This window comes from Neodiprion fabricii, chromosome 1 (genome assembly GCF_021155785.1).
Source record: "Neodiprion fabricii isolate iyNeoFabr1 chromosome 1, iyNeoFabr1.1, whole genome shotgun sequence".
In the NCBI taxonomy this organism is placed as follows: domain Eukaryota; kingdom Metazoa; phylum Arthropoda; class Insecta; order Hymenoptera; family Diprionidae; genus Neodiprion; species Neodiprion fabricii.
The window spans coordinates 35,021,490-35,045,657 of NC_060239.1; the positions used below are offsets into that span (position 1 = coordinate 35,021,490).

General features: G+C 44.2%; 1 protein-coding gene across 1 annotated transcript; it reads right to left on the reverse strand.

Moving 5' to 3' along the window:
• Positions 1 to 20,145: 20,145 nt before the first annotated feature.
• LOC124180068 (peptidyl-alpha-hydroxyglycine alpha-amidating lyase 2-like) lies at positions 20,146 to 23,605 on the reverse strand. Its single transcript, XM_046565096.1, has 7 exons — positions 23,399 to 23,605; positions 22,884 to 23,041; positions 22,539 to 22,737; positions 22,248 to 22,449; positions 21,969 to 22,157; positions 21,763 to 21,875; positions 20,146 to 20,814 (listed from the first exon to the last, which is right to left on the reverse strand). Exons 1-7 carry the CDS (start codon positions 23,561 to 23,563, stop codon positions 20,695 to 20,697), a joined length of 1,146 nt encoding a protein of 381 aa, XP_046421052.1. The 5' UTR covers positions 23,564 to 23,605; the 3' UTR covers positions 20,146 to 20,694.
• Positions 23,606 to 24,168: the final 563 nt, after the last annotated feature.

Sequence of the window (24,168 nt, forward strand, 5' to 3'; positions counted from 1 at the left end):
CGTAGGAACATAACATCGACAGGAAAAGAATAGGAACGGGCCAAAGAATGACCCCTCTTCTTCAAACACTAAAGAAAATGGTCTCCCCGTATCTCCGTCGATGATTACCGCGTTCCCAACGACTTTTCTTTCCGAACCGTATGCAGTACTCGAGAACGATTCTACGGCGGGTAGAAGTGAACCCGTAGATTGCCGGCTGGTCTAGTTAAGCCTCCAGAGCCGCTTCCAGGATTTCCTTTGTGATGTCCGGGCTTCTGAGACCGCGATGCATCTCACTTTGACCGCTCGAGCACGATGAAGATGGAGATGTCAGAGGCGTCGGGTCGGCAGATAGACGCGGATGCAGTTCGGTGCAAGCAGAGTTCTACATAGCGGAGCCCAGACACGCCCAGATCGATGCCTCTCAATGCCAGGTAGTGGTTGCCTGTGCAGGGTACCAACACACGGGACTGGTGACCGTGCGTGTTTCCTTTTCGATGTTCAATATACAGCTTTGTACCTGCGCGAGGTAGAAGCGACGGGCCTTGATGATTGCTTCATTAAGACGCCAACGGGCATCGAGAAGTCGGGATACACCGGGGATTCGAGATGTGTTGCGGGAGCGTTCGGTCGGCGCGTACAAAGCGGTACCGTGAAAGAGGAAGATGAAGACAACGAGGAGAGCCGAGCGTAGGACAAAGAAATCTTACTTCGTTAGTCGGCGACGCTTAGATCAGGAAGCCAAACACCTTTGGACGCCGGTGCTGCAGTCTCGTACAGATAAGGACCGATCAACCTTACTGCAACGGGCGAGCCTTTCAAATGACCCAAACTGCTCCAACAGCCTCGTTTATTGACGGCCTTATTAGACCCTTATTAAACTCCAAGACCATTCTCCGCCGTGCATTCGTGGCAGGGAACCCACTTGGCGTGTATAACGGACGTTGATACGAATTTCCACCGTAATTGGGATTCGTGCATTTACAAGCGCAGCGTCCTTCTCAAGGTATAACGTCTTGGAACGGGTTTGAAAAGTATCCGTGGGTAATAAATTGAGAAAAATGGAAAAGGTAGAAGCAGCAACGGCGACGTGTTTCTGTGTACACCGACTTGTTTACTTCATCTGGACTTGGCCGAATGAAAAAGGAGACGAAGGAGGGAGCTAGCGTACATCTCGGAAATTATACGAGGCGTCCATTAAGTCGTTAGGTTGTAACTTATAACACCTCCAATCAACGGAAATTGTTCGGCAAACATGAAAAGGTTTCGTAACCACAAGCGCCGTTGAAAACCGGTGGACCGGTCAGCCGATGAAGGTGAAGTCGTTCCGGGAAGTAACGCCGCGCGTATATATAAGGAGTGCAAAAATCCTTCAAGCTCTGGCCGATAATCTGCGGCGACATCCTGATATCCGCAGCAAATTGAACAGCGTTCGGAACGCGCCGTTTTATGGATCGGAATACGGCGCGAATCGCAATTTCACTCCATGCGAATGCTGGTAGCAGTCCGCGGGATTGTCATCGGGAGGTATGACCACTCTTCAAGGAACTGCGAGTCGGACGGCTCGACACCTTGACGACTTGACGCCGCGACGTCGCGACGTGGTAATTCCGTCAAGTTCCTTGGACTGTGCTCCAGCGGGGCGAAGATAAAGGAGCAGGAGGGGGAAAAGGAACTTGAACCACGCAACGTCGAATGGACATTGTAAGCCCACGTATCCGACAATTCCGTTCGGACTAAAGCCTATCTGACTCTGTTTCTAATTCCGTGGAGCAGCCAGTCACTCCGTTATATTGGGCCCCAAGATTGCGTTCGTTCTTCAGCTCCTCTTCTCCTCAAGCCTTCTACTCTCCCGTCGATTTAATCTCGAAGCCGATCTAGGCGATGACAGCTTCGTCCGCTGAGCAAGGTACGCTCTTGGATATGGTACTGATGCGTTCTGTGGCAGCTGCAGCTCGAAAGACAAATTTTTATTTCCATTTGCTTCATGTTCCGAAGACTACGGCTCGTTTCGACGCCTCGGAGTCCGGGCATGGTCCAATTTATCATCTCAGTGACTTTCTGTGCCGTACAAACTTTGCAAGATACGGGTTTAATCAACAATAACTTGCGAGTTCTTCAGACTCCAATTGTCAGAAGAAGTCAAATTTCTTTGCTGCCTCAACGCGAAGCAGTCTTTCTTTGAAAACCGTATCGTTGCCTGTAGACGCGATTCACGAGGGACGCGCGATGGCTGCTTGAATAGTCGTAATCCCGTATTTTCTCTCTTGCTCGCTGGACTTAAAAGCTCGAAAGGACTCGAGAAACGTTTGAAGCATCGTTTCTCGTCGGTTTACAGCCGTTGAATGGCCTCGAGTCTCTGGAAGTAACAGTGATAAAGGTGGTTAATGTGTTCAACTCTGTTACAAATGCTAGGGGAAAGAAATAAAACTAGAACGGTTACTCGTGAGATGAAATGACCACGGCAAGGGTTCGGATATAATTTCAACGGCGAACGCGACTGGTGTAATGCGACTTGTTTGACCAGCCGTTCTCTTCTTTTTTTCTCCTAGATTGAATTCAATTATTAGAGTAATTCCATGCAAGTAGTGGCCGCTAATAATTTTTGGTTTCTCGGTAGCGCCTCAAGGTAACTATGCTGGTTTCCGCTTATAATGTAATTCAATCTCGCGTTTCTTCGAAGTAATATTAATATACTATTATTATTTACAGTTTGGTGAAGCTAGAGCGGCTTTCGAACGATTATCCCAACGACTAAATCCATAAAAATATAATACCGTTTGAGGAGTTCTTGTTCCGAGGACCCCGAGTCCCAGGATGCCTGAAATTATAGTAAAACCCTGAATGAGTCCTCCTGGGGCTCCCTAACTGTCGCAGATCATCTGCATCGGCTGGGCTCCACGTTGTCGTTAAAAATAATCACGTCATTCGTCCTGAGGCAGTGCTGGCTGACGACTTTTTATATCGCGTGTCTGTTTTACGACCGCGGTAGGCAGACCTTCGTAGCTGAGACGTACGTTCTTTCAGACAGTCACGTTTCAACGCCAAGGATACTGCAGCTCAGGCTTCGAAGATCCCTTTCAGATTTTTCTATCCGTTATGGAAAAAGAAAGGAACACGCGTGACTATGAAATCATCCTTTCCTTGACAAATCCAATGGAAGAAGAATCAAACCTTTTTCTTCGCTCCGATTACGTAACTCCTTGTGGAAACAGATGAAGGAACGCACCTGGTTCAAAGTTGACCGTAAGTATGTGTTTGTGTGCGTGAGCACGTTAATTTCTCAAGCAGAATTTTCAATTCACCAGCTTTCATCGAAGGAGGAACCACAACTATAAACTGCTTTTGCCATAATTCTATCCAATGTGAAAGAGCGTTCGACCACTTACGAGTGATAGAAATAACAGTATGATTAAAATAAAATTGCCAGCGATCCGATGGCGGCCATGTTGTAATTTTGCTAGGATCAATCACGTAATATTCGGTAAGTTTCTGGGTAATATTTTTTTTCTTACGAGTCCGAAAAATTTCTATCATTTCCAGAATTTTGTTACGATTAAAGCGCTTGTGTATGAAAAATTTGAAAAGATGTGTGAGAGAAATTTGATGTACATAATAAAAACTTAATCATCGCTAATAATGTCTGTGTTTTTCTGCGCATGGTAGGCACAACTCGCCATCCACGAAATTGGTGAGACGTAAATTGGAGAAGGCTTTCTTCTTGCGTGCGATGCAGGTTATAGTCAGCTGGCAGGTGAGTGGATTTCAAGTACAGTCAATTACGGGTTTCTTTGGCAGGAAGAAATTCTTTGTCTTTGACACAAAACAGCCCTCTGACGGTCTTTGGCAGTTCGTGTAATACTCTTCGGTGGGAACGTGCACCCTCGACGATCTACTCGCCGCAGCCATTGAAAATTCCTCCTCCTGCAAGAGTCTGCACTCCGTCGGGTACTCGGGTGAGAAGTCCTGCTTTTTCGACGACTGCTAAGCGAACAGATCGCAAAAGACAATAACAAAGACGTCTTTCAGCTCGCTTCGTTTGAAATTCAAGATGAATTGGGTTTCAGGTTCGAATGCAATTTCTATAAGGGGCCTTTGAAAACTGTTTCGGTAAAGGCCTAAAAACGAGTTGGGTTTCGCCATTTGGCACCAAGCTTCTGTCCGGGGACGAAATATCGGTCCAGATCCCTGCCACAAAGAAATTGAGAAACCTTAAAACTCGCATCGCGTGCACAACTTTGAACCAGCGTCGATGCAAAGACCACTGAAGGTAATCGAGCGCATCGAGATCCGCCCTTTCAAGTATAAAATCACAAAACTCATCACTCAATCCTTGAGACGACAATGTGTTGTGATCCTGTACCTGCAGATGGTAAGGTGATCCTAAACGCGTATTTAGAAGAAATTCACAATCGATGTCAGTTTTTTTCTGGTTGTTTTTTTTTTTGAGATCTTCTTTATTCGATAGACGTGGCATGGTCGTTTTCCCTTTTCAAATGTTGGTTTTTTGACCGATGTTACTAGCAAACCTGCCGTCCAATGATCCCCGTTGAAAATGAATGTTACGCTTGACAATCGTACTACTCTTTTGAAATTACAGGGAATGGGGCCAAGCCTCGGCCAACATTTGCCGATAAAAGTTCAAAGTGACCGTGCGCCATTTCCCATTACCTTGCGATTTTCACCGAAAGCGGCGCCTATTCTTCAGCGTTTTCGGAGTTTAGTGCCTATGTCGATTTCTTTGTTGCACTATATGTCACGCCAGGGAGCAGGGCGACGGGGGTCCGAAACTCGCAACAATGATGAGGGTGTTTTTAGAAAGCCTAATTCCAGAACGCCACTGTATACACTTCCGGAACAAAATTTTAACAAGCAAAAAACCACTGAAAAAAATTGGACATTGGACGGACTACCGTGAAGTTTCGAAAGCAAGAAAAAGCAACTATAATCAAGACTGATATCGTTGACGCTGTTTCACCATTTATACATCATAGACGGTTATCAAATGAAATTGCTTCCGACGATATTCTTATTAGTAGAGTTCAATTAACCAAGCAGTAGAAATTGATAAGCGTATACTTATTTATGCGTAATTTAAGCATTTTACCGCAGCTAGTTGTCAGTAGAAGTATATTTGACTTTTTCCTATCATAACCGCAGTTCACGTCACTTTCTGGGATTACGAGCCTAACGAGCGCGTGATTAGGGTAATAAAATTGATATCGGGCCCTAAATGATTTATGCGCATGGGTTGTACAGGACCCTCGTAATCTGCTCGAAACGAGTTAATAAATCAGGCGTCATTCACCCCCGTCAATCTCGCATCGATCCTAATTTGAAATCATACATTTCCATGACGTCATAAATAGTGAAACCAGATAACAAGTCGTGAAGCGGTATTAATAATACGTAAAATTGTCTTCGATTCGTAAACTCGAAAAAAGCGACACTTTTTGCGGCCGAAATTAATTTCATTACATCGAAGGTCTTCGGTGCCAGGTATAATAGCAGCCATTAAATGTTTAATATCGACACTACGGAGCGTTAAAATGAAGACGAATGAATCACGAACGGATAAAAGAGATCTCTAAACCTGTCGACACCCACGGTTGGCCGCACCGCCGCCATTTTGAATGTCTGATGTCCAGGCCACGTGCTGTTCTTGTTCTGCCTTGTCTTCGGCCTTTGCTCGGGGAAGGTACTTTATTTCGTGACAAGTTTCGCGCGAGCTTCATGGGCGTCGCAAGAATGAAGACCTCGTCTCGCTGCCCCTTGGAGTCGTTGAAAAGCAACTGTTGTTCTCCGGGTCAGCCGATGGTTCTTTTCCAGGAAATTCCAGTGCTGGCTATCGGTTAGAAAAACGTGGAAATGGAAAGAATGAAAATCCCCGGAATTTTTGCAAAATTTTCCTTAAAATGAAAACTCGACGTCTACGCCGCTGGCCGGCTCATGGGGTGAGAAAGATCTTCTTTCTCGGCTCTGGTTTGCACGACTCTTTTCACGTCCTCGCGGCTGTATGTTTATAGCCAATTCCCTGCCCGCTTTCGTGTCTTACGCTTTTGCCTCGTCTTGAGGATGCTAGTAGTCCAGCTTCTCTCGCGGCGTTTCGCTCGAAAGATGCCGAGAGGCCGATACCGCGGCGTTGCTACCCGTGTAGATCGCGGGCCTTGGCGTTGCTCGGTATCTGGCTAATCTGCATTTTTCCACACCCACTTCTTCCACCTCCTCGCCCCACTCATGCAGAGATAGGCTGTTCCCGGTAATCCTGTGTAGCCGGTTGCCTCTACTTTTTGTTTTTTTCATTCGAGCAATTTTTTCTCCCTGGCTGTGTACCTATTAAGCCAGTTTTCCCAGTATGCTTAGATACTCGAGCATTTCAGAAATAGAGAACAGCCACAAGTCGAACGTAACCGGCTCCCATTCCGAACTGTAGATTCTTTCTGGATTCGTATGCAACCGATGGCGTAACACGACTGTGGACGGACTCTGAGTTTTCTGATCGGAATATTAGTCATTTAGCAGAGTTTTATCAAAAACGTGTTATGGCTGAGAAGTTTTTGTTCGCAAAATTGGATGACCAGAAAGGGATCATCGAGTTAAAGAAAAATATGGCGACGTGTTTGACCACAAAAAATTATGAACAATCAAAAACACGTCATTTCAAGGTAAGTTTTTTTCTATAAAGTTTGGAGAGAAATTTTCACATTAAAGTTGCGTAACGTGACATCTTCTAGAGAATAAATCCCGTCCAAAAATCTTGTACTTGTTAGTTTCAGCGCATCGATGATCAGAATGCTTAGTTAAAAAATACGATCCCTCCCCTCCCTTAAAATAATAACGAATTAGATGTCAGCCTGTTACGGGTTGATAACCAATTGCTATTGATATTGATCTGTCCAAACAATTGGCAGTTTCAGTATTACTGTAGGCATGTGAGCATTGGGCCCATGGAAGGTGGGTCTGCAATTGGATTGTGGAAGCAGATGTTCAGGATGCAGCATGGTGGGTAGAAGGGTGACACAGGCCTACCAAGATTGTCATATAAGTGCGTTACATCGACTGAACCAGTTCGTTTCCAGAGTACTTTGCTGACCCGCAATGATATACATGAAATTATTTTCGTATTTTCTTAGCTGTTGCTCCCACGAGGTTTTCAATGTCTTTTCTAGTTTCAATTATTTTGAGAAGCGACGTTTGAATCAAATTCAAAATGAAAAATTTCTGGCCCGAAAATCGCAGAAAATGGACTGTCTTCGATTTTATGCAGTCTCAGATTTGCTGATTTAAAATAATGCTAGTTTTAATTCCTTGATGTACTTTATCCACGTAATTTTGCGATAGGTATCCGTTGCGCATACTAATAAATCACTGCAAGCAGTCAAAAGTTACATCTGAACGACATGAAATTGTCACCAGCATTTCAACGAGGAAGAGAAAGAAATAACAAACACATAAATGCAAAGTTGGAGTTTCAGTTTATTCACGTTTACTTAATCGCAGTACAAGTGTTTTGGTGTGAGTGTATTGTAGTACTTGAACAAGTGACCAAATAGTATTTAATTGAAGGACACAGGTGAATGTAAAAGAATGATTCGACGTGACGTAAGGAATCCGACTATTATATACGGAAAATAGTGCAACGAACATGAGGCAAAATGTAAAGAATGTTGTATGACACAGTTATTGTAGTAGTTTATGAGTAGAGTTTAAGGTTCGTCTTGCGTCCATTGCAGGTGGGATATCTATGCAAAAAACAATATGTATGGCATTGTATTATGACCATTTGATGTAATCTGTACTAGAATAAATGAATTGATTCTTTATTTCCTTTGTATTTTTTTCGCATCTCCTCAGCCATCACATCTACGAAGTTTTGAATGCTTTTTCTGTTTCCTTGAGGCCTGATTGGTCTCGAAAGGGTTATATAAGTAACCTAAACCCTTTGCACTTTTGGTGAAAATTTTCGCGATTTTGAAAAGTGCTGGAATCAATTCTTTCATGCACTATTCCGACGTATTTTTGCGAGAAAAATCGATTGGGCGCAGTCGGAATACGCTGCGATCAACGCATCAAAAGTTACAGCCAGAAAACCAGAACATGAATTTTCGGACTTTTTCAGCAGGTGCTTTTTCGCTCGCCATTTCTCTGCTGTTGGTCCCACGCTCTTTTCGCTGCGTTTTTTGAGTTCCTGGTGGTCCACTCAGTCGAAAAATGGTCATGCAAATCAAATCTGAGACCAAAAGTTTTTCGGCCAAAAAAAAAGTAAGGCTAACCTCTTTGCATTTTTGGCGAAAATTTTCGTGATTTTGAAAAGTGCTGGAATCAATTCTTTCATGCACTATTCCGACGTATTTTTGCGAGAAAAATCGATTGGGCGCAGTCGGAATACGCTGCGATCAACGCATCAAAAGTTACAGCCAGAAAACCAGAACATGAATTTTCGGACTTTTTCAGCAGGTGCTTTTTCGCTCGCCATTTCTCTGCTGTTGGTCCCACGCTCTTTTCGCTGCGTTTTTTGAGTTCCTGGTGGTCCACTCAGTCGAAAAATGGTCATGCAAATCAAATCTGAGACCAAAAGTTTTTCGGCCAAAAAAAAAGTAAGGCTAACCTCTTTGCATTTTTGGCGAAAATTTTCGTGATTTTGAAAAGTGCTGGAATCAATTCTTTCATGCACTATTCCGACGTATTTTTGCGAGAAAAATCGATTGGGCGCAGTCGAAATACGCTGCGATCAACGCATTAAAAGTTACAGCCAGAAAACCAGAACCTGAATTTTCGGACTTTTTCAGCAGGTGCTTTTTCGCTCGCCATTTCTCTCCTGTTGGTCCCACGCTCTTTTCGCTGCGTTTTTTGAGTTCCTGGTGGTCCAATCAGTCGAAAAATGGTCATACAAATCAAATCTGAGACCAAAAGTTTTTTACCCAAAAAAAAAGTAAGGCTAACCCCTTTGCATTTTTAGTGAAAATTTTCGTGATTTTGAAAAGTGCTGGAATCAATTCTTTCATGCACTATTCCGACGTATTTTTGCGAGAAAAATCGATTGGGCGCAGTCGGAATACGCTGCGATCAACGCATTAAAAGTTACAGCCAGAAAACCAGAACCTGAATTTTTGGACTTTTTCAGCAGGTGCTTTTTCGCTCGCCATTTCTCTCCTGTTGGTCCTACGCTCGTTTCGCTGCGATTTCTGAGTTCCTGAGGGTCCAATTGGTCAGATGAGGGTCATTTAAATCGAATCTGAGACCAAAAGTTTTTCGGCCAAAAAAAAAGTAAGGCTAACCCCTTTGCATTTTTGGCGAAAATTTTCGTGATTTTGAAAAGTGCTGGAATCAATTCTTTCATGCACTATTCCGACGTATTTTTGCGAGAAAAATCGATTGGGCGCAGTCGGAATACGCTGCGATCAACGCATTAAAAGTTACAGCCAGAAAACCAGAACCTGAATTTTTGGACTTTTTCAGCAGGTGCTTTTTCGCTCGCCATTTCTCTCCTGTTGGTCCCACACTCTTTTCGCTGCGTTTTTTGAGTTCCTGGTGGTCCAATCAGTCGAAAAATGGTCATACAAATCAAATCTGAGACCAAAAGTTTTTTACCCAAAAAAAAAGTAAGGCTAACCCCTTTGCATTTTTGGTGAAAATTTTCGCGATTTTGAAAAGTGCTGGAATCAATTCTTTTATGCACTATTCCGACGTATTTTTGCGAGAAAAATCGATTGGGCGCAGTCGGAATACGCTGCGATCAACGCATTAAAAGTTACAGCCAGAAAACCAGAACCTGAATTTTTGGACTTTTTCAGCAGGTGCTTTTTCGCTCGCCATTTCTCTCCTGTTGGTCCTACGCTCGTTTCGCTGCGATTTCTGAGTTCCTGAGGGTCCAATTGGTCAGATGAGGGTCATTTAAATCGAATCTGAGACCAAAAGTTTTTCGGCCAAAAAAAAAGTAAGGCTAACCTCTTTGCATTTTTGGCGAAAATTTTCGTGATTTTGAAAAGTGCTGGAATCAATTCTTTCATGCACTATTCCGACGTATTTTTGCGAGAAAAATCGATTGGGCGCAGTCGGAATACGCTGCGATCAACGCATTAAAAGTTACAGCCAGAAAACCAGAACCTGAATTTTAGGACTTTTTCAGCAGGTGCTTTTTCGCTCGCCATTTCTCTCCTGTTGGTCCCACACTCTTTTCGCTGCGTTTTTTGAGTTCCTGGTGGTCCAATCAGTTGAAAAATGGTCATACAAATCAAATCTGAGACCAAAAGTTTTTTACCCAAAAAAAAAGTAAGGCTAACCCCTTTGTGTTTTTGGCGAAAATTTTCGACATTTTGAAAAGTGCTGGAATCAATTCTGTCATGCACTATTCCGACGTAATTTTGGGAAAGGAATCGATCACGTATTGCTTCAAATCGCCGCGAACTGCTGGTGAAAAGTTACTGCCGAAAAATCACAAATTTCCTTCGTTCCTTTGCAGCTGTTGTTCCTACGAGGTTTTAATCATCTTTTCTGGTTTCCTTGAGGCGCAATTAGTCTAGAAAGGGTCATATAAGTCGATGCCAAGACTAAAAGCTTTCGGCCATAAAATCGTCGGAAAAGGAAGGCTAACCCCTTTGGATTTTTTTCGCCGACAAATGGCCGATTTTCAAAAATTATAACGTTAATGTATTGTCTCCCTATGTTGACGTCATTTTGCAAGAGGAAGTGATTGCATATGGTCTAGAGTCACAGCGAGCAGTAGGTCAAAAGGTACCTCTCAAAATCAATCAATTTCCTCCAGCATTTCTACGAGAAGAGGAAAAGAAATCGCAAACACATAGGCATAAAGTCGTAGTTTTAGTTTATTTAAAATGCTCAATCATGATACAATTATTTTGGTGTCAGTGTATTTTAGTATTTCAATTATGTGCTAAATAGTATTCAAGTGATAGACACACAGAAATGCAAAAGAATGATTAAACGTTTCGTAAGAAATCCACCTCCTATGTAGGTAAAAAAATGCGCCATACACTCAGCAGAATGTTGTGTGACACAATTATTGTAGTCGTCTGCGAGTATAGTTCAAGGTCCAACGTGCGTCCAGGTGCAATATCTCTATGCAGAAAACGATACGTATGACATTACGTTGTTACCATTACATGTAATCTGTATTGAAATGAATACAATAATTAATTCATGTCTTACTGTTTTCGCTGTATTTTCTGAGCTGTTCGTCCTTCAATATTTGAAATCCCGTTTTTACGATCTCCGAAGTTTAATTGGTTCGAAAAATATCGCACCTTATGGTTCTGGAATTGCCATAGCTTCTGATCCAACCGAAACTGTCAATTACAAAAATTATAAACAAATCAAAGGTCGAACTATTTGTATCTCTTTTTCTAACGGAGATAAAGCGATTCAATTCACTTCACAAAAGCGTCTCAAAAAGACCATCAGTTCCTTCAAGATTATTCATGGTGATTTGAGAATTGACAAAGTTATTACTATTTGATTAGACGTGAAAGATTTTTTTTTCACGAAAAATGTACTTTTGACACAAAAAAATCAACATCTCATGTTATATTCCGAAAGTTCGGACATCAAATACATAAATTGAAACATTCACAGAGAAATGGTCCGGCAAGTTCGGATCTTAGGAAATCGGTTATTTTTGCTAAACTGTAGGACATACAAAGCATACCCCATTAAAAAAAAATTCCATCGAATTGAGCTTTTTTAATTCTTTATCATACTTTGCGGCCAAACCTTTCACAATTCTCCTTGAAAACCCAGGGATCTCTTCCTAGGCATCCAATCTGGTGATCCACAAATTTTCAGTCCCAACATATTCTTGGATAGAACGGACATATGTTTTGCCTGGACTAGAGCTCATATGCACGGGGAAAAACAACGGAGTGACCAGTTCATGCACCGGCTGGTTAATGACGGCCATTTATTTCTTGAAGGAATCATCGGTGAGCCGGGAATAAGAAACGATATTTACACAAGGTGAGATGATCATTGCTGAAACCAGGATTACACTGTAAAAAATTTGTCATACATAGGTAGATTTAACTTGTTAATTCTTTTCTTGAATCATGAGTATGCAGGAGCGTTTTCACAGGATGTTCGTTATTCGGTAATTCGTACGTGAGACATGCGTTTCCGGTAAGAACTGTCTACCCCGACAATGAGTGAAAATTAATTCGATAATGAGACCCATAAATCATCCCGTTTATTCGTTACACAATTAATATGGAAGCGACGGAGTGGACAAGTCGCCGTGCAGAGCGTCGAGGACAAGCGGTTTTTTGGTCGACTGCTACTTAGCGAGCCAGGCGATGCCTTTCGAAGGAAAAATTATACGAAAAAGCCGACTTATCTACCGCTTATCTCCATTCCAGGCTTTTTAAGGATTCAAAGGACGCACCTGCGGCCGGTGGGGTTCGACGATGCCTGTCTGGATATAAATCAGAGGATTTGTCCCTTTCCTTCCCAACTCGTAAAGTAAGATGTCAAGCAATGACTGCAGTTTGTGCCTGCCAGAGACATTTTACCCTTCGCGCAGCCCTCGACCTCGTCTTCGTCAGTGAGTCCTACGTCCTAGCCAGAAGAAAGCTGAAAAAGAGAAGAAGAAAAACGAAAAAACCCTTATCCCGTCGAAACGATCAGCATTCGAAGTTTGTGCGTATACCTGGCTTCAACAGCCAAAGAATTTGCATCCAACCTCCGTTCATTTTTATAAGCTTAAATCAACCGGTTTCAAGCATTTCAACGTGCATATGCTGCAATACTTCGCAGCGTGAAGTTTTGCAAAAAATGACAAAACTCTTCCCAGACCGTAATAATAAGCGTGAGGTTTTATAGCTCTAAGATTATAGATTTACAGCCTCCTCGGCCTATGGCGTGAGGCACTATAACCGTATACGTGCAGCGAATCGACGTGGTTAAGTTAACTTTTTCGAGCAGCTGTCGACGAGGGAGTTTTAAAAATGCTAATCAATGACGCAAATAGAGCCTGCTGCACGAGGATCCGGCGTTAATCCCAACCTGACCCAACAAAGGCTAAATAGTAGTAACATATAACACGGAGCGTCATAAATTCATTAAACGCCCGCATATGAGTGAAAGCTGATTTCGTTTGCTAAGGAGGGTGAGACGTGACGTCCTTAAGAGAGCTGGCCCGTAAGTGGTGTCCATTATTTCCTGCTTGAGCTTGTATTTATTTAAGTGGCTATACGTAGGACAAAACTAAACGTTCAGCGAACTTCGATCTGCTCATTGTCCCGACGTTGGGTCATCATCATCACTGTGTGATCCAGAAATTACGTTCCGACACCTTCTAGGTGGGAAATTATCCTTGCCAACGAGTGAGATGAACGTTAACTAAAATTTCTACCAAAAAATTATTCGGTAACTTTTTTCCAACTAGTTTTTCGACCAGCGTTATAAAGGCTTGGAAATATTTCAGCTTCGTGCGGATTGCTTCTTGCTGCAATAAAGATGTATCTGTCAGTGTAGTCTGGTGTAGTCTGCTCCAACGTCCCTCTTCCCCTTTTCTCTCCTCCTGCTCCTTCTCTCCTGACCATTCCGCACCTTTCCTTGTTCCTCCGCAGTTTCTCGCTCCTACTTCGTCGCCTCTCGCACCTCCCTCCTCCCCATAGAGCTACACCTCCCCACTCTCTTACAGCAGAGAGCGAGAACGTACATGCAGCGGTTAATGCCTTCTTCATTCTTCGTAACTATTGGCTTCATCGTGTTCAAACGTTGACCTGAGCCGGCTTCAACTTCTCGGCTTGATTGCTTGAGCTCCGGAGATAACGACGTGACGTTGTGAGTTCTGTAGTACGAGATATGTACGTACAGAAAAATAAAAAACGAAACCACGATCTTTTTGTCGAATCGGTTTCTTATTCTCACCTTCATCATAATCATCTTAATCGGTGTCATCATTATCATTTGGCTTCTTTTGCGCTCACATCAGGCGAGCGGGTACTTTAACAATGTTGAGAAACACGCTTCAAAATGGTGCTGAAAATGTAAAAATTAGTGACCTGATTTGGCGGAGTATTCTTTGTTTGTACAAATGATGTCGATTTCGAAAAATTGCTGGTTCGATTTTGCGTGAGCTGTGTTTTCTAAGTACCGTAAGTACGAATTAGTCAGAAGAGACTGTTGAGAGTCGACATCAAAACTGATAGAGGTTTTCGACCCTAAAACTAGAACGAAAACCAAGGCAAACGCCTTTCATTTTTTGTTAAGGTTTTGATCGGGTTTGATGACAACGTGACATGACGTGCAGATTAGAAACGTCGTCATTTCGCAAAAAAAAAAACAAAACAAAACGATTGCTCGTAATCTAAAGTCATTGCGAACAGTGGATCAATATATCTAGCCAAAAAACTAACGTGTGGGAAAGCGCTTCCGTACATCGATTACACCTGGGAAAGTCAAGCTCAAAATAGATAAATGATAGTAATGGAACAGACAATAAGGAAACGCAATTGTTTCTCCGTTTTTTCTAACAACTTTCTTCAAGTAGGTAAATCACAATTTTAAGTGGACAAAACATAAAAAAACTGATGTATTACTAAATTTTCTTTCTCGTTTGTACCCTGAACCGTGTTGCATTAAATGCATCGAGATGCAGGTATTTGAAATTGGGTTCCCAACTTCTGAACGATAGCAGTTCCGTTTTTTGTCCATTTATAGTATTTCGCAGAGATCCATGGCGGTGATTAGTTATCGGTACAATATTAACGGTCCTTCCGTTAAGCGTATAACTTCTCATCGACTTCTTTATCTGGATTATCTCGAAAGAAGTCGTGAGTAATTGCTGCAGTGAGTTAATTGATCGAGTCTCATTCATCGGGCTTCTCGTGCAGAAGTAAGTCGTAATGATCGCGCGAGAGCTTACGGTGTAGAAGTATAAAGCAAGCGAAAGAGAAAGAAAGAGAAAGAGAGAGATCGAGGTTTGCTTTGTGGCCATTCTCGGCCTTACGAGTGTTTTATACGGGTTTTATACGGGCCGTGTACTCCGTGTAAAGAGGCGATATATGAGCGTATTAATATAACGAACGATTCGCTCTTCCGATATCACGGATACCGATGTAGGTACCTACGAAGCTGCGCATCGCAGCCGCATGGCACAGCATCCCAGCCTCTGGCACCTGCCTCTCGGCCATATTTTACATCTTCAATGCGCTGCGCGGCGTCCCTCTTTCACTTTTCACGCCGGTCCGGCAGTCAGCCACGCCCTTAAAGAGGAACCCATTCTCTCATAATTCGAATTTATGAACCCCTTTAACTTTTTCGATTCTGGAATCGGTCGGTCCTGCAGAGAGGTCCGGTTACACCATCTTAGGTATACGCGTCCTTAATCTTTCAAGCTCTCGAAACCGCGAACGTTCCGCTCCTTTTTCACCCTCCATTACCTGCGTTATTTCCTTTTATTTTCACGCCGTCGACCGCAACCTGCGGTTTATCGTACCCGCAATGACCGAACCGCGGAGAAGATTTTCTTGTTCGTTAAAAACTCACTCGATCTCCCATCGAATTCTTTACGACTTCTAGAAAAGCTTGAGGAAGATTGTTTAACGATGATAAATTTCACTCTTCACATTTCATTGCCACAACTTCAAGCTGATAAGGGAGGTCATCGCGTCCACGGACCGCGTTAATAAGATGACGGGTATGTAATTACGTGGTAAAATGTAAATGAAACTATAAAGTTTTTATCCGTCACCCTTAATCTGCATCCGGTGAGCCAGTGTATTCTCTGTATCCGAGATCATGGACGGTCAAAGATAAGAATGAAATGTTTCCGCTGATAATCGGTGTTCATCCGAACGCGTATGAGCGCCTTCACTGGAAACGCACGCGAGGATCAGTTTGAAATACGTTTCACCTCTTCTTTGCGATCCGATTTTCGTCCGCTTATCCATTCAGCCGTTCCTTGTTCAGACTTCGCCATCTTCTTCTTCTTCTCCCGTTCACAATTCTTTGGTCAATCCCGTTCCGACGCATCGGGACCACGGCCGTTGTCCGTCGGTCTCTTTGAAGTTTTGGCCGTGGTGTCAGCCATATTTCTTCCGGAACGGCCACTTAACTCAGCGATTTTTTCGCCGGCGCAACGCCTGATCGGCCCCGGTCCCGATCTTTCATCAAAGCCTCTCAGAGGTAACGTATATAAGAAGCCGAGAATACAGACGTATACATACAAGTTATTTATGCAGCAAGTACGAGCCGCGAGTCGATGAGGGAATTAATCCCGATCTCATCTCGAGTTTGGTGATCAGAAGTGAAAGAAGGATCAAGGTGCAGAGGCAGACTGTGCCAGGTGGCGGGGTTTTTGCTGCGGACTAAAGAGGCGCGGGATAACAGACGATCTCATTAAATAACGATTATTACGTAGCACGTAGCAATTTTGATGGATATTTCGCGGAACATATGGACGCCGCGTTTCGTCTGCAGTTCGCGGTACGAGGGTGACAATTAGATACGAGCTGGTTGATGAAACGGCACGACTCCCAGGAATCTACCAGTGTAAATAATCGAGGACGGAGGCGGAGGACCTCTTCATCTGGCAGTGAACGACGGCTGTACGATTAGCGAGGCACGCGAATACCGCAGCTGCTTATCTCTCGTACGAGGCACGACGATTTGTTGTCAAATGTCCGACGGTTCGTTGAACTCCAGATTACACTGGCGAGTTATTCATGTTTGAAAATATTTCTCGGAAATTTTCACCCTTTTCTAATCTTGTGATATGTTTGTAAACAGAGATTGCACGGCGTGCAGTGCGCGTGAATGCGAAAGAGAAAGAGAGAGAGAGAGAAGGAGAAAATAACAATAGGTCAAAAAGGTGTTCCGTTCATCCTCTCCGGGAGGAAAGATTTCTCGAATATATTAAGGTACAGTCCCGATCTGACCAGGCTGATGAACGTTCGAAAACGGCGCAACAATTTAACCTTAGCTCGCGATTAGGAGAGGCGAAACAACCGGATGTCGTAGAAGAAGAAGAAGAAGCAATCGTCGCGACCTCCGGGGAACGAAAAGAGCATCCGCTGTGTCGACCGCCATTACACAGCCATTCGCCGAGCGACGCGACGCTCTGTTCTCTTTGGGTTCGCTACGCTCAAGGCAGCATCTTAACAACTTAATTTCTGACGATAGAGCGAGCCGCTCGAATTTTTTTTCACCTTTTACTTCTTGCCTCCCTTCCACCTCCACTTCCATCGCCTGGTCCCGCCGCAGCCGCTCATCCGCTTCTCTTTTCGTTCCTTTTCACTCGCGGCTACATTTCGGGCTTACGATAAAGAGAGAGTGGAATTCAGTGAGGATATCAATCGATTTATGTGGTATCGGGGTCGGGTATATTACATCATTTACGCCAGATATTCCAGTGTTCGAGAACCGCAACGTAATTCGGATTTCGAGTTCAAATTACGCACGTACCGAATAATTACCAGACAGCTAAAGCCGGACCATTTGATTCGGCGCATCTTTGTCCCCGACACCGATATTATGCCGTGTGTTCTTCGTTGGTGTTCTATTCCAACCTTGCAGAAGAAAACCGGACGCGTTGGATGCGGGACTAGCCGGTGTTCGGGGCAGTTTCAGGATTAAGCCACTCGACGTAGCAGGTGTTGTCACGGTTTTTGTTTTAAAAATACGGGCTCGTTTCAAGTCACCGGACCTTGTACGCCTCTAGCGGCAGAGCTGCGGTCATCATCCGTAACGAAGTCGATAGAAAAAAATCGGACTCTGACTAAATGCGCGTTATATCCACTTCCTTGACGGTTCACCCATAGCCGCAATTTATCTGGATACATATACAGTGTTCCACGTATCGAAGCACCAGGAATTAGAGGTCAATACTTCCGCAGCTAAAATCGTAAAATATAATGGTAAAGAACTATAGCACAGCCGCAAAAAGCTTTCGTTGCGAGGAGGAATGAGAAGAGTATATATAAGCTTGCATACTTTGTACATAGAATTTAACATAGGTTGATCCAAGGTAAAGAAGAAGGTTCGAGTTGTACGCCGTCCGATCTACACACAGCCAGAGGCTAAAGGCTCGGCGGTGCCTTCGCGTTGTCCATGAGGTTGTTCTCGTGGCCGGTTCTCGGGGTTCGACATCGCGCGATCTCGCGTTGCCGCTGCAGCCTCGCATCAAAACCAGTTCAGAGATGTTTGGAGAGAGAAAGATCCTCGGAGGGGTATAAAATGAAAGATGCAGCGTGGGGAGGAGAGACAGGGAGAGAGATAGAGAACGAGAAAGAGAAAGAGCGAGTCTAAGAGTGGAAATGGGAGGGCGGAGGGAACGAGAGAGAGGTTCGGAGTGAGTGAGAGAGAGAGAGAGGGGAGACGACTGGTCCGGCACGTCTTCATTAGACCAGCATCTCGACCCTGACATTGGCGTCGAATTTCAGTGTCGTAGGAACCAATTGAGATCGAAATTTAATCGGTTTTTGTTTATCGCCTCAGGTCTTTTGCCGGAGGAGCAATTACACCCGGTATTATTATAAGACACATCGTCCTCGTCTCAGGACGATCGTCTCGCGACTTCCGGTGTACGATTTATTGCGATTATTACGGTTTCTGCGCGCCTCGATGTCCGCGATTCGATAATTTTCGGCTTGACAGGTCGATGCGAATCGAATTCTTCATCTCGACAATTTTAACGAGCACCGGATGTGACTCGCTGCGTTGCAGTAAAGGAGGAAGTGAATGCGGGCACATAGGAATTTTACGCCTGTCCCGTTTCGTGAATTACGTAGGTAAAGAGTTTTACCACCTCAACGTGTACGTCCTCATCGTCGCTGCGTACGGTGATCGACGGATGTTGAAAAACTGATAAAAATTCCCTTCGAAAGTCGCGTTCGACTCGCGGCTCCCGGCTCCTCGACTCTGACGCCGTTGCTTCGAGTTCCCATCGCTCCGGAGGCGAGATCAAAGCAGCCGAAACACGTTAACAAATCATCGTAACTACGCGTCGTTCTACACCAGCACGAGTTGCGGTAAACTGGCATAGTAACGTTGTACGATTCCACGGTGAAAACCGTAAATACATGATACGATCCAGGCATCGCTTCAACCCTTTTCTTTGATGCCTCAACCCCACCACGCCAATAATCTGTAGGAAGCGTCAGGTTTGCGACAAGTCAAAATAATTATCGAAAAACTAGGGTAATAACACCGGCTCCAGTCATCCTCCTGCTACAGACAGTGGATTACGCTTCTCCGAAGATCCTGCCGACTGATGTTATTCACACAGCGGATTTTCTCGACCAATGCGAAGAAGAAATTAGTGTCAGAGAGGTGCGTAATGCCCCCTCTCGACGTAATATCGGTTTTTCTATAAATTTTACTTAGTTTTTAGACACAGCTTACGCGTCGCGGCAGCCGCCGCGCTTCGATGAACTTTTTGCGGCAATTTTGTCACGGTATTCCGCTTTTGAAAGGCCGTCGGGAAGCTGACAGGAATGAGAAGGAGAGCGACCTGAGATGAGGAGGGAAGAAGACGAAAAGGGGTTTCGAGCAGTTTTTGAACCGAGGCGACGCGCGACGAGGAGATGCTTCGACGGTTAAACGCGGAGCCGCATATACAGCAGTGAAATTTCTCCTTCGCTTAGTGGCGTCTTTTTCTGAACTCTTTTTCCCTCGCCTCTCTTCTCTTTTCTTTGAACACAAAGAGCAGATGGCGGTGACGCTTCTACCGAGCCACTAATGATATTTGAGAAAAGCTGCAGGCTTCTTGTAAATATACGTCGAATCCGCAGGAGGAGAGCCGGAATTGAGCTGCGTCTTCGTTTTTTCGCGTTCTTGTTTAATGTAATTTACGGAATTGTCCCATCTCCGTAAAGCAGAATGAGGTGCGAAGAAAAACAACCTTCATCCCGGTTTTTACCGCAGGGACGTCCAATCTTCGTCCCCTTCGATTTTAATCCCGATTTTTAGGTATGCTCGCTGAGAAGGTTGAATTAAGCAGGGCAAAGAAGAAAAATCGATTCTTTCCTTTTGTTTACATCGTAAAGTTTTCACCCATGATCGCATCTCGCAGAGAACACAATCGAAAAACATTTGGATTCTTTCGTTGAAACGTAAAACGCGGAACGCTCCGTAGACGACTTTACAACTTATATGCATGCAAGGATGTTAAATGTATTCGTATTTTACACATTTCGTCATTTGACAACGTAATCGGTAAAATGATATATTTCTTACACAGAGATATGAAGCTCGATTAGAGTTCTGGTACCACGTATTTGGTTGGTTTCTAAATAACAGGTACACAATGTATTACCTGAATTACCCGTTGACGATATTACGAGTGAATTCAAATTGTACATATACAGGTTTCTATGTGATCGAATACAATTACACACCTTTGTTGTCACAAAAATATTCAATATTTTCCTCCAGTTACTATACTTTCAATGCTAAAATATGAATATATTGATATCGGCGTTTATAGGATTATATTGGTCGCGTATATCGTGGTCCGGAAGTGACGTCACCGGCGAAGAAGAAAGGGTCAGGTAATCGCTACGCATTCTAACAGCGTACGTTACCCATAATCATAATGAAATTGCGGTAATACCCGGGTATGACAAAAAAAAAAAAAAATTACAGATAACACGATCGTCTTCTCGTTGCGGATTGATATTTGTTTTCAGGATAGATGCAGAGTTGCTCAGATATTCCGGTGGGAATATTAAATTGCAGAGTCATCGGTCGGTTGTGTTGTTACTTCTTAGAATCGGGCCGGATGAGGTCGAACTTCCAAACCTTGTTAGGCTCAATTTCAACGACATAGAGAGCAGTTTCGTTCGGGCAAACGGCGATGGCATGGGGCTGTGTAAATTTCTGAAAAAAACGTATACACAGGTATAAGGAAATGGGTTTATTAAGATGCAAAGGCGGCAGTGATACGTGTGTTATTACCCCCTTGATAAACGAACCCAAAAAACCTTCCTGACACGGGCAATCATGCAATTAACAAAAATGGGCGAAAACGCGACGTGCGAAAAGAGACTCCCGACAGTTTCCGGAACTCGATGGCATGGTATAGAGCACGGCGACGAAAAAGAGCCATGGATGATATTATTATGTGAGAAAAAGTAAATGACAGTAATCATTCGAACGAAGGAAAGAAGCTCGCGAGTTAAGTTCTACGAACTGGGCTGTTCAGCTTTCGGTTAGGTTGTGCAGGTGCAATCATCGAAACCGATCTTTCGCGTCTGCCAGTGTATAATCATAATTAGTAATTCCGAACACACATATACTACAGTATTTTTGAATATAGCTACAAAGAACCATTCATTTTCGCCTCGGGGCGCAATCATTCCCGAGGAAAATGACGGCGCGGCGTCGTTAAACCCCCTTAATGTCTTCATCGTGAGCTTGCGCCACATGGGCGGAAGTCGGTCGGTGCTTGGGTTCGCGATTTTTAAAAGACGGGGCCCGAGAGCCGCGCGGCCCGATCGTGAGCTGCGGTCTGAGCCCGGGCAATTTTATTTTTTCACCCATCAACTATGCTCAGGACCTCTCGAGGCAAAAATATCCTGGCTGCTCACGAGGTGGCTGGCGTTTTAATAAAATTCAATTAGGTAACCAGTTGCATTTACAAAGCGTCGCTAATTTTAATCACCTCGCTAATACGGAACGGCTCCTCCAGCGGTTAAAGCCTAATGGCTCTGCAGATGTGGCTAAATTGCTACGCATGTATGTACAAACCGCTATCGATTCGATGTCTTTGAAGCTCCGCCGAATAAAACCTCGAGTAAACGAAATAAAATTTCATAATTCCCTTACGCTGGATAGCGGTGACCAGTGATCAACGACTCTTTCCGTTCTAGGATCCAGGGTGAAACCTCTCACCGGAATCATCGGCGACGTTGGACCGTTCACGGCGTAGATGTAATTACCTGCCGGTATGGAAACAAGATTGAGTAATTCATTCTAACGTATCATCCGATCCTAAAAACCCTTTGAGTTCTTTGAATCCTGAACTCCCTCACCGTACGATGCGACACCGAACACTCTTCCCAGATCGGGCTGCTGAATGGTTAAGGGTGGACTTCGCGTCCGCGATCTTTTAAGACCGACATTTGGACAGGTAACTCTCATATTTTCTCGATCAGCAATGCAGACGACATCGAGTTCCGGAAGTAGAGCCAAGCCGTGAGGTACTTGCAGTGATAAGAATTCTGCGGAATGAATATAACGAGAGCAATTATCCCACTTGCGACGTTTCACGACCACCGGAACAACGATGAAAAACATTTCTGCAGACTGACCTCCGGGCTGAGGAATAACTTCGAGTAGACCTCCCGCAGCATTGAAGACCAGGATTCGGCTGTTGCAGTAGCCGTCTGCGACTATTATTTCTCCCGCTGGTGCAACGGCAACTGTTGTTGGCTGGCAAAAGTGGGCCGAGTCGCTACCGGGTTGGAACCTCTGCCCTAGTACGAGGCTCGGATTTCTGGCATTCCTCCGAAACTGTTATGTAATGAAGACAACGTTGGAATAAAAATTGTTCATCCTCTGGTTTCCCTTGGTCGGTGATCTCATCTTCTCTACAATCTTACCTTGAACACTTGGTGGAGGGCGACGTCCGTTAACCACACGTTGCCGTAGACATCAATATGCAGACCGTGAGGCATGTAAAAGAGACTCTTTCCCCAGCCTTCGATCACCTCACCGGTTACAGGGTCGAGGGTAAGCACTGTGTTCTGAAGAATTGGTCCTCGGGTCAGCTCTTGGTAGTGATAACTCGCGTTGAACGTGCTGCGATCGGAAAAGTGATGTTTGCAAGACGTTACGCAAGATCCAAATTTAATGGCCGGCAAGATGCTTGGAGGATGCGGATGGAGGAACTTCGCGTTGAGAATCTATGAAAACCACGAAGCTTTACCTTAAATGAAAATACTTACGAATATTCCCACGTGTGATGACCACGGTGAAAAATCACGGGTCTTCCATTCCGATCCACGGCGACACCGGATATTTGACCCAAACTCTCCGGCCCGTGCCAAGTCGGGTTTTCCTCTGGACGAGGTGGTTGTTCCTCTTCGAACACTGACACTTCATTCTGTCGATTGCGTAGCAAGATTTATTCTCGATAACACGCAAGGGCTGTAGGTCGTGAAAACGGGGAATACTAACGTGATGCCGAGTAGGCTTAGGTATGTAATTCTACGTAATCTGCAGCTAGCGGCAAAGTTGTATCGTAGCGAACAAAACGATCGATAAGATCTGCGGTATCAAGAAGAACTTCTTCGTCTCTTGTAATCTGGGCTTTACATTAGATCGAATGATTCTACAAGTTTTTGGTTTCCCTTGGCCTCGATTTAAAAAATGAGATATTCCAACGTCAAGAGTGACGAATTTTTTTTTTTTTGTTACAGAGGTAGGATTTTTGCCGCTAAATGGGCTGAACTGCACTCACCTCTATCTCGTCGAGTCGTTGTCGCAAAAGTTCTCTTATCTCCTCATAGAACGTTTCGCCGAGACGGGGTCTACCGTAATTGCTGATGATTCGAGCCTCGCTAAGGACGGCGACGAGCACCAGAAGGGGAAGGAAGAGCGTCAAGTAACTCGTCGAAAGTGTCATGGCCTCTTCTGCGTTGGCGATGCTTGTGGGACGTTTGGAAGCAGGTCGATAGCGGCATGCGCAACAACCGTCGACGATATCGAGCTCCGCGACTTATCCGGTCCGGTTCTCGATTGGATTGAAATTTACAGGTGACAATACGACAGCGACGCCTACAACGACCCGTCGTCGGCATTCGTCTCGCGTCTGTTTAGAAAAGTGACACCAAATCGCGCATGTTTTTTCAAAGACTTTACGAGTAGCAAATTGAAGCTGCGTACAAAGAGCGAATATTGTACTTTTATTTCTTCGCTAAACCGAATGAAAACGCACTGTAACGAATCGAACCATGGTGCCTCATCTTTATGGTATTCAAAGTTATAGCGAAGACAGGTGGAAACTGATGTACACGTCTGTGTATAACTTGCATTCACAGTGTTCGATCTCGGGCAAGGGATGTTTTTTGGAGAGGAAGAAAAAGAAGGAGAGAAAAAAAAAAATCTCCCCGGGTCGGGCGGTTCGTCTGATAAATTTATTTCCAACACTTGCTGACACCCCGCGTCTTTCTCGCTTCGAAAAATTTCAAAGGAGGAAAATGAAAGAAATAACACCCTGCCCCAGGGAGC

Excerpts from the sequence above, each read along its gene's own strand:
- LOC124180068 (XM_046565096.1), bottom strand. The coding sequence starts at position 23,563 with ATGACACTTTCGACGAGTTACTTGACGCTCTTCCTTCCCCTTCTGGTG. Across the intron at positions 22,450-22,538 it reads CCCTCCACCAAGTGTTCAAG|TTTCGGAGGAATGCCAGAAA; the intron begins GTAAGATTGTAG and ends ATTACATAACAG. Across the intron at positions 21,876-21,968 it reads GTTCGGTGTCGCATCGTACG|GTAATTACATCTACGCCGTG; the intron begins GTGAGGGAGTTC and ends CCATACCGGCAG.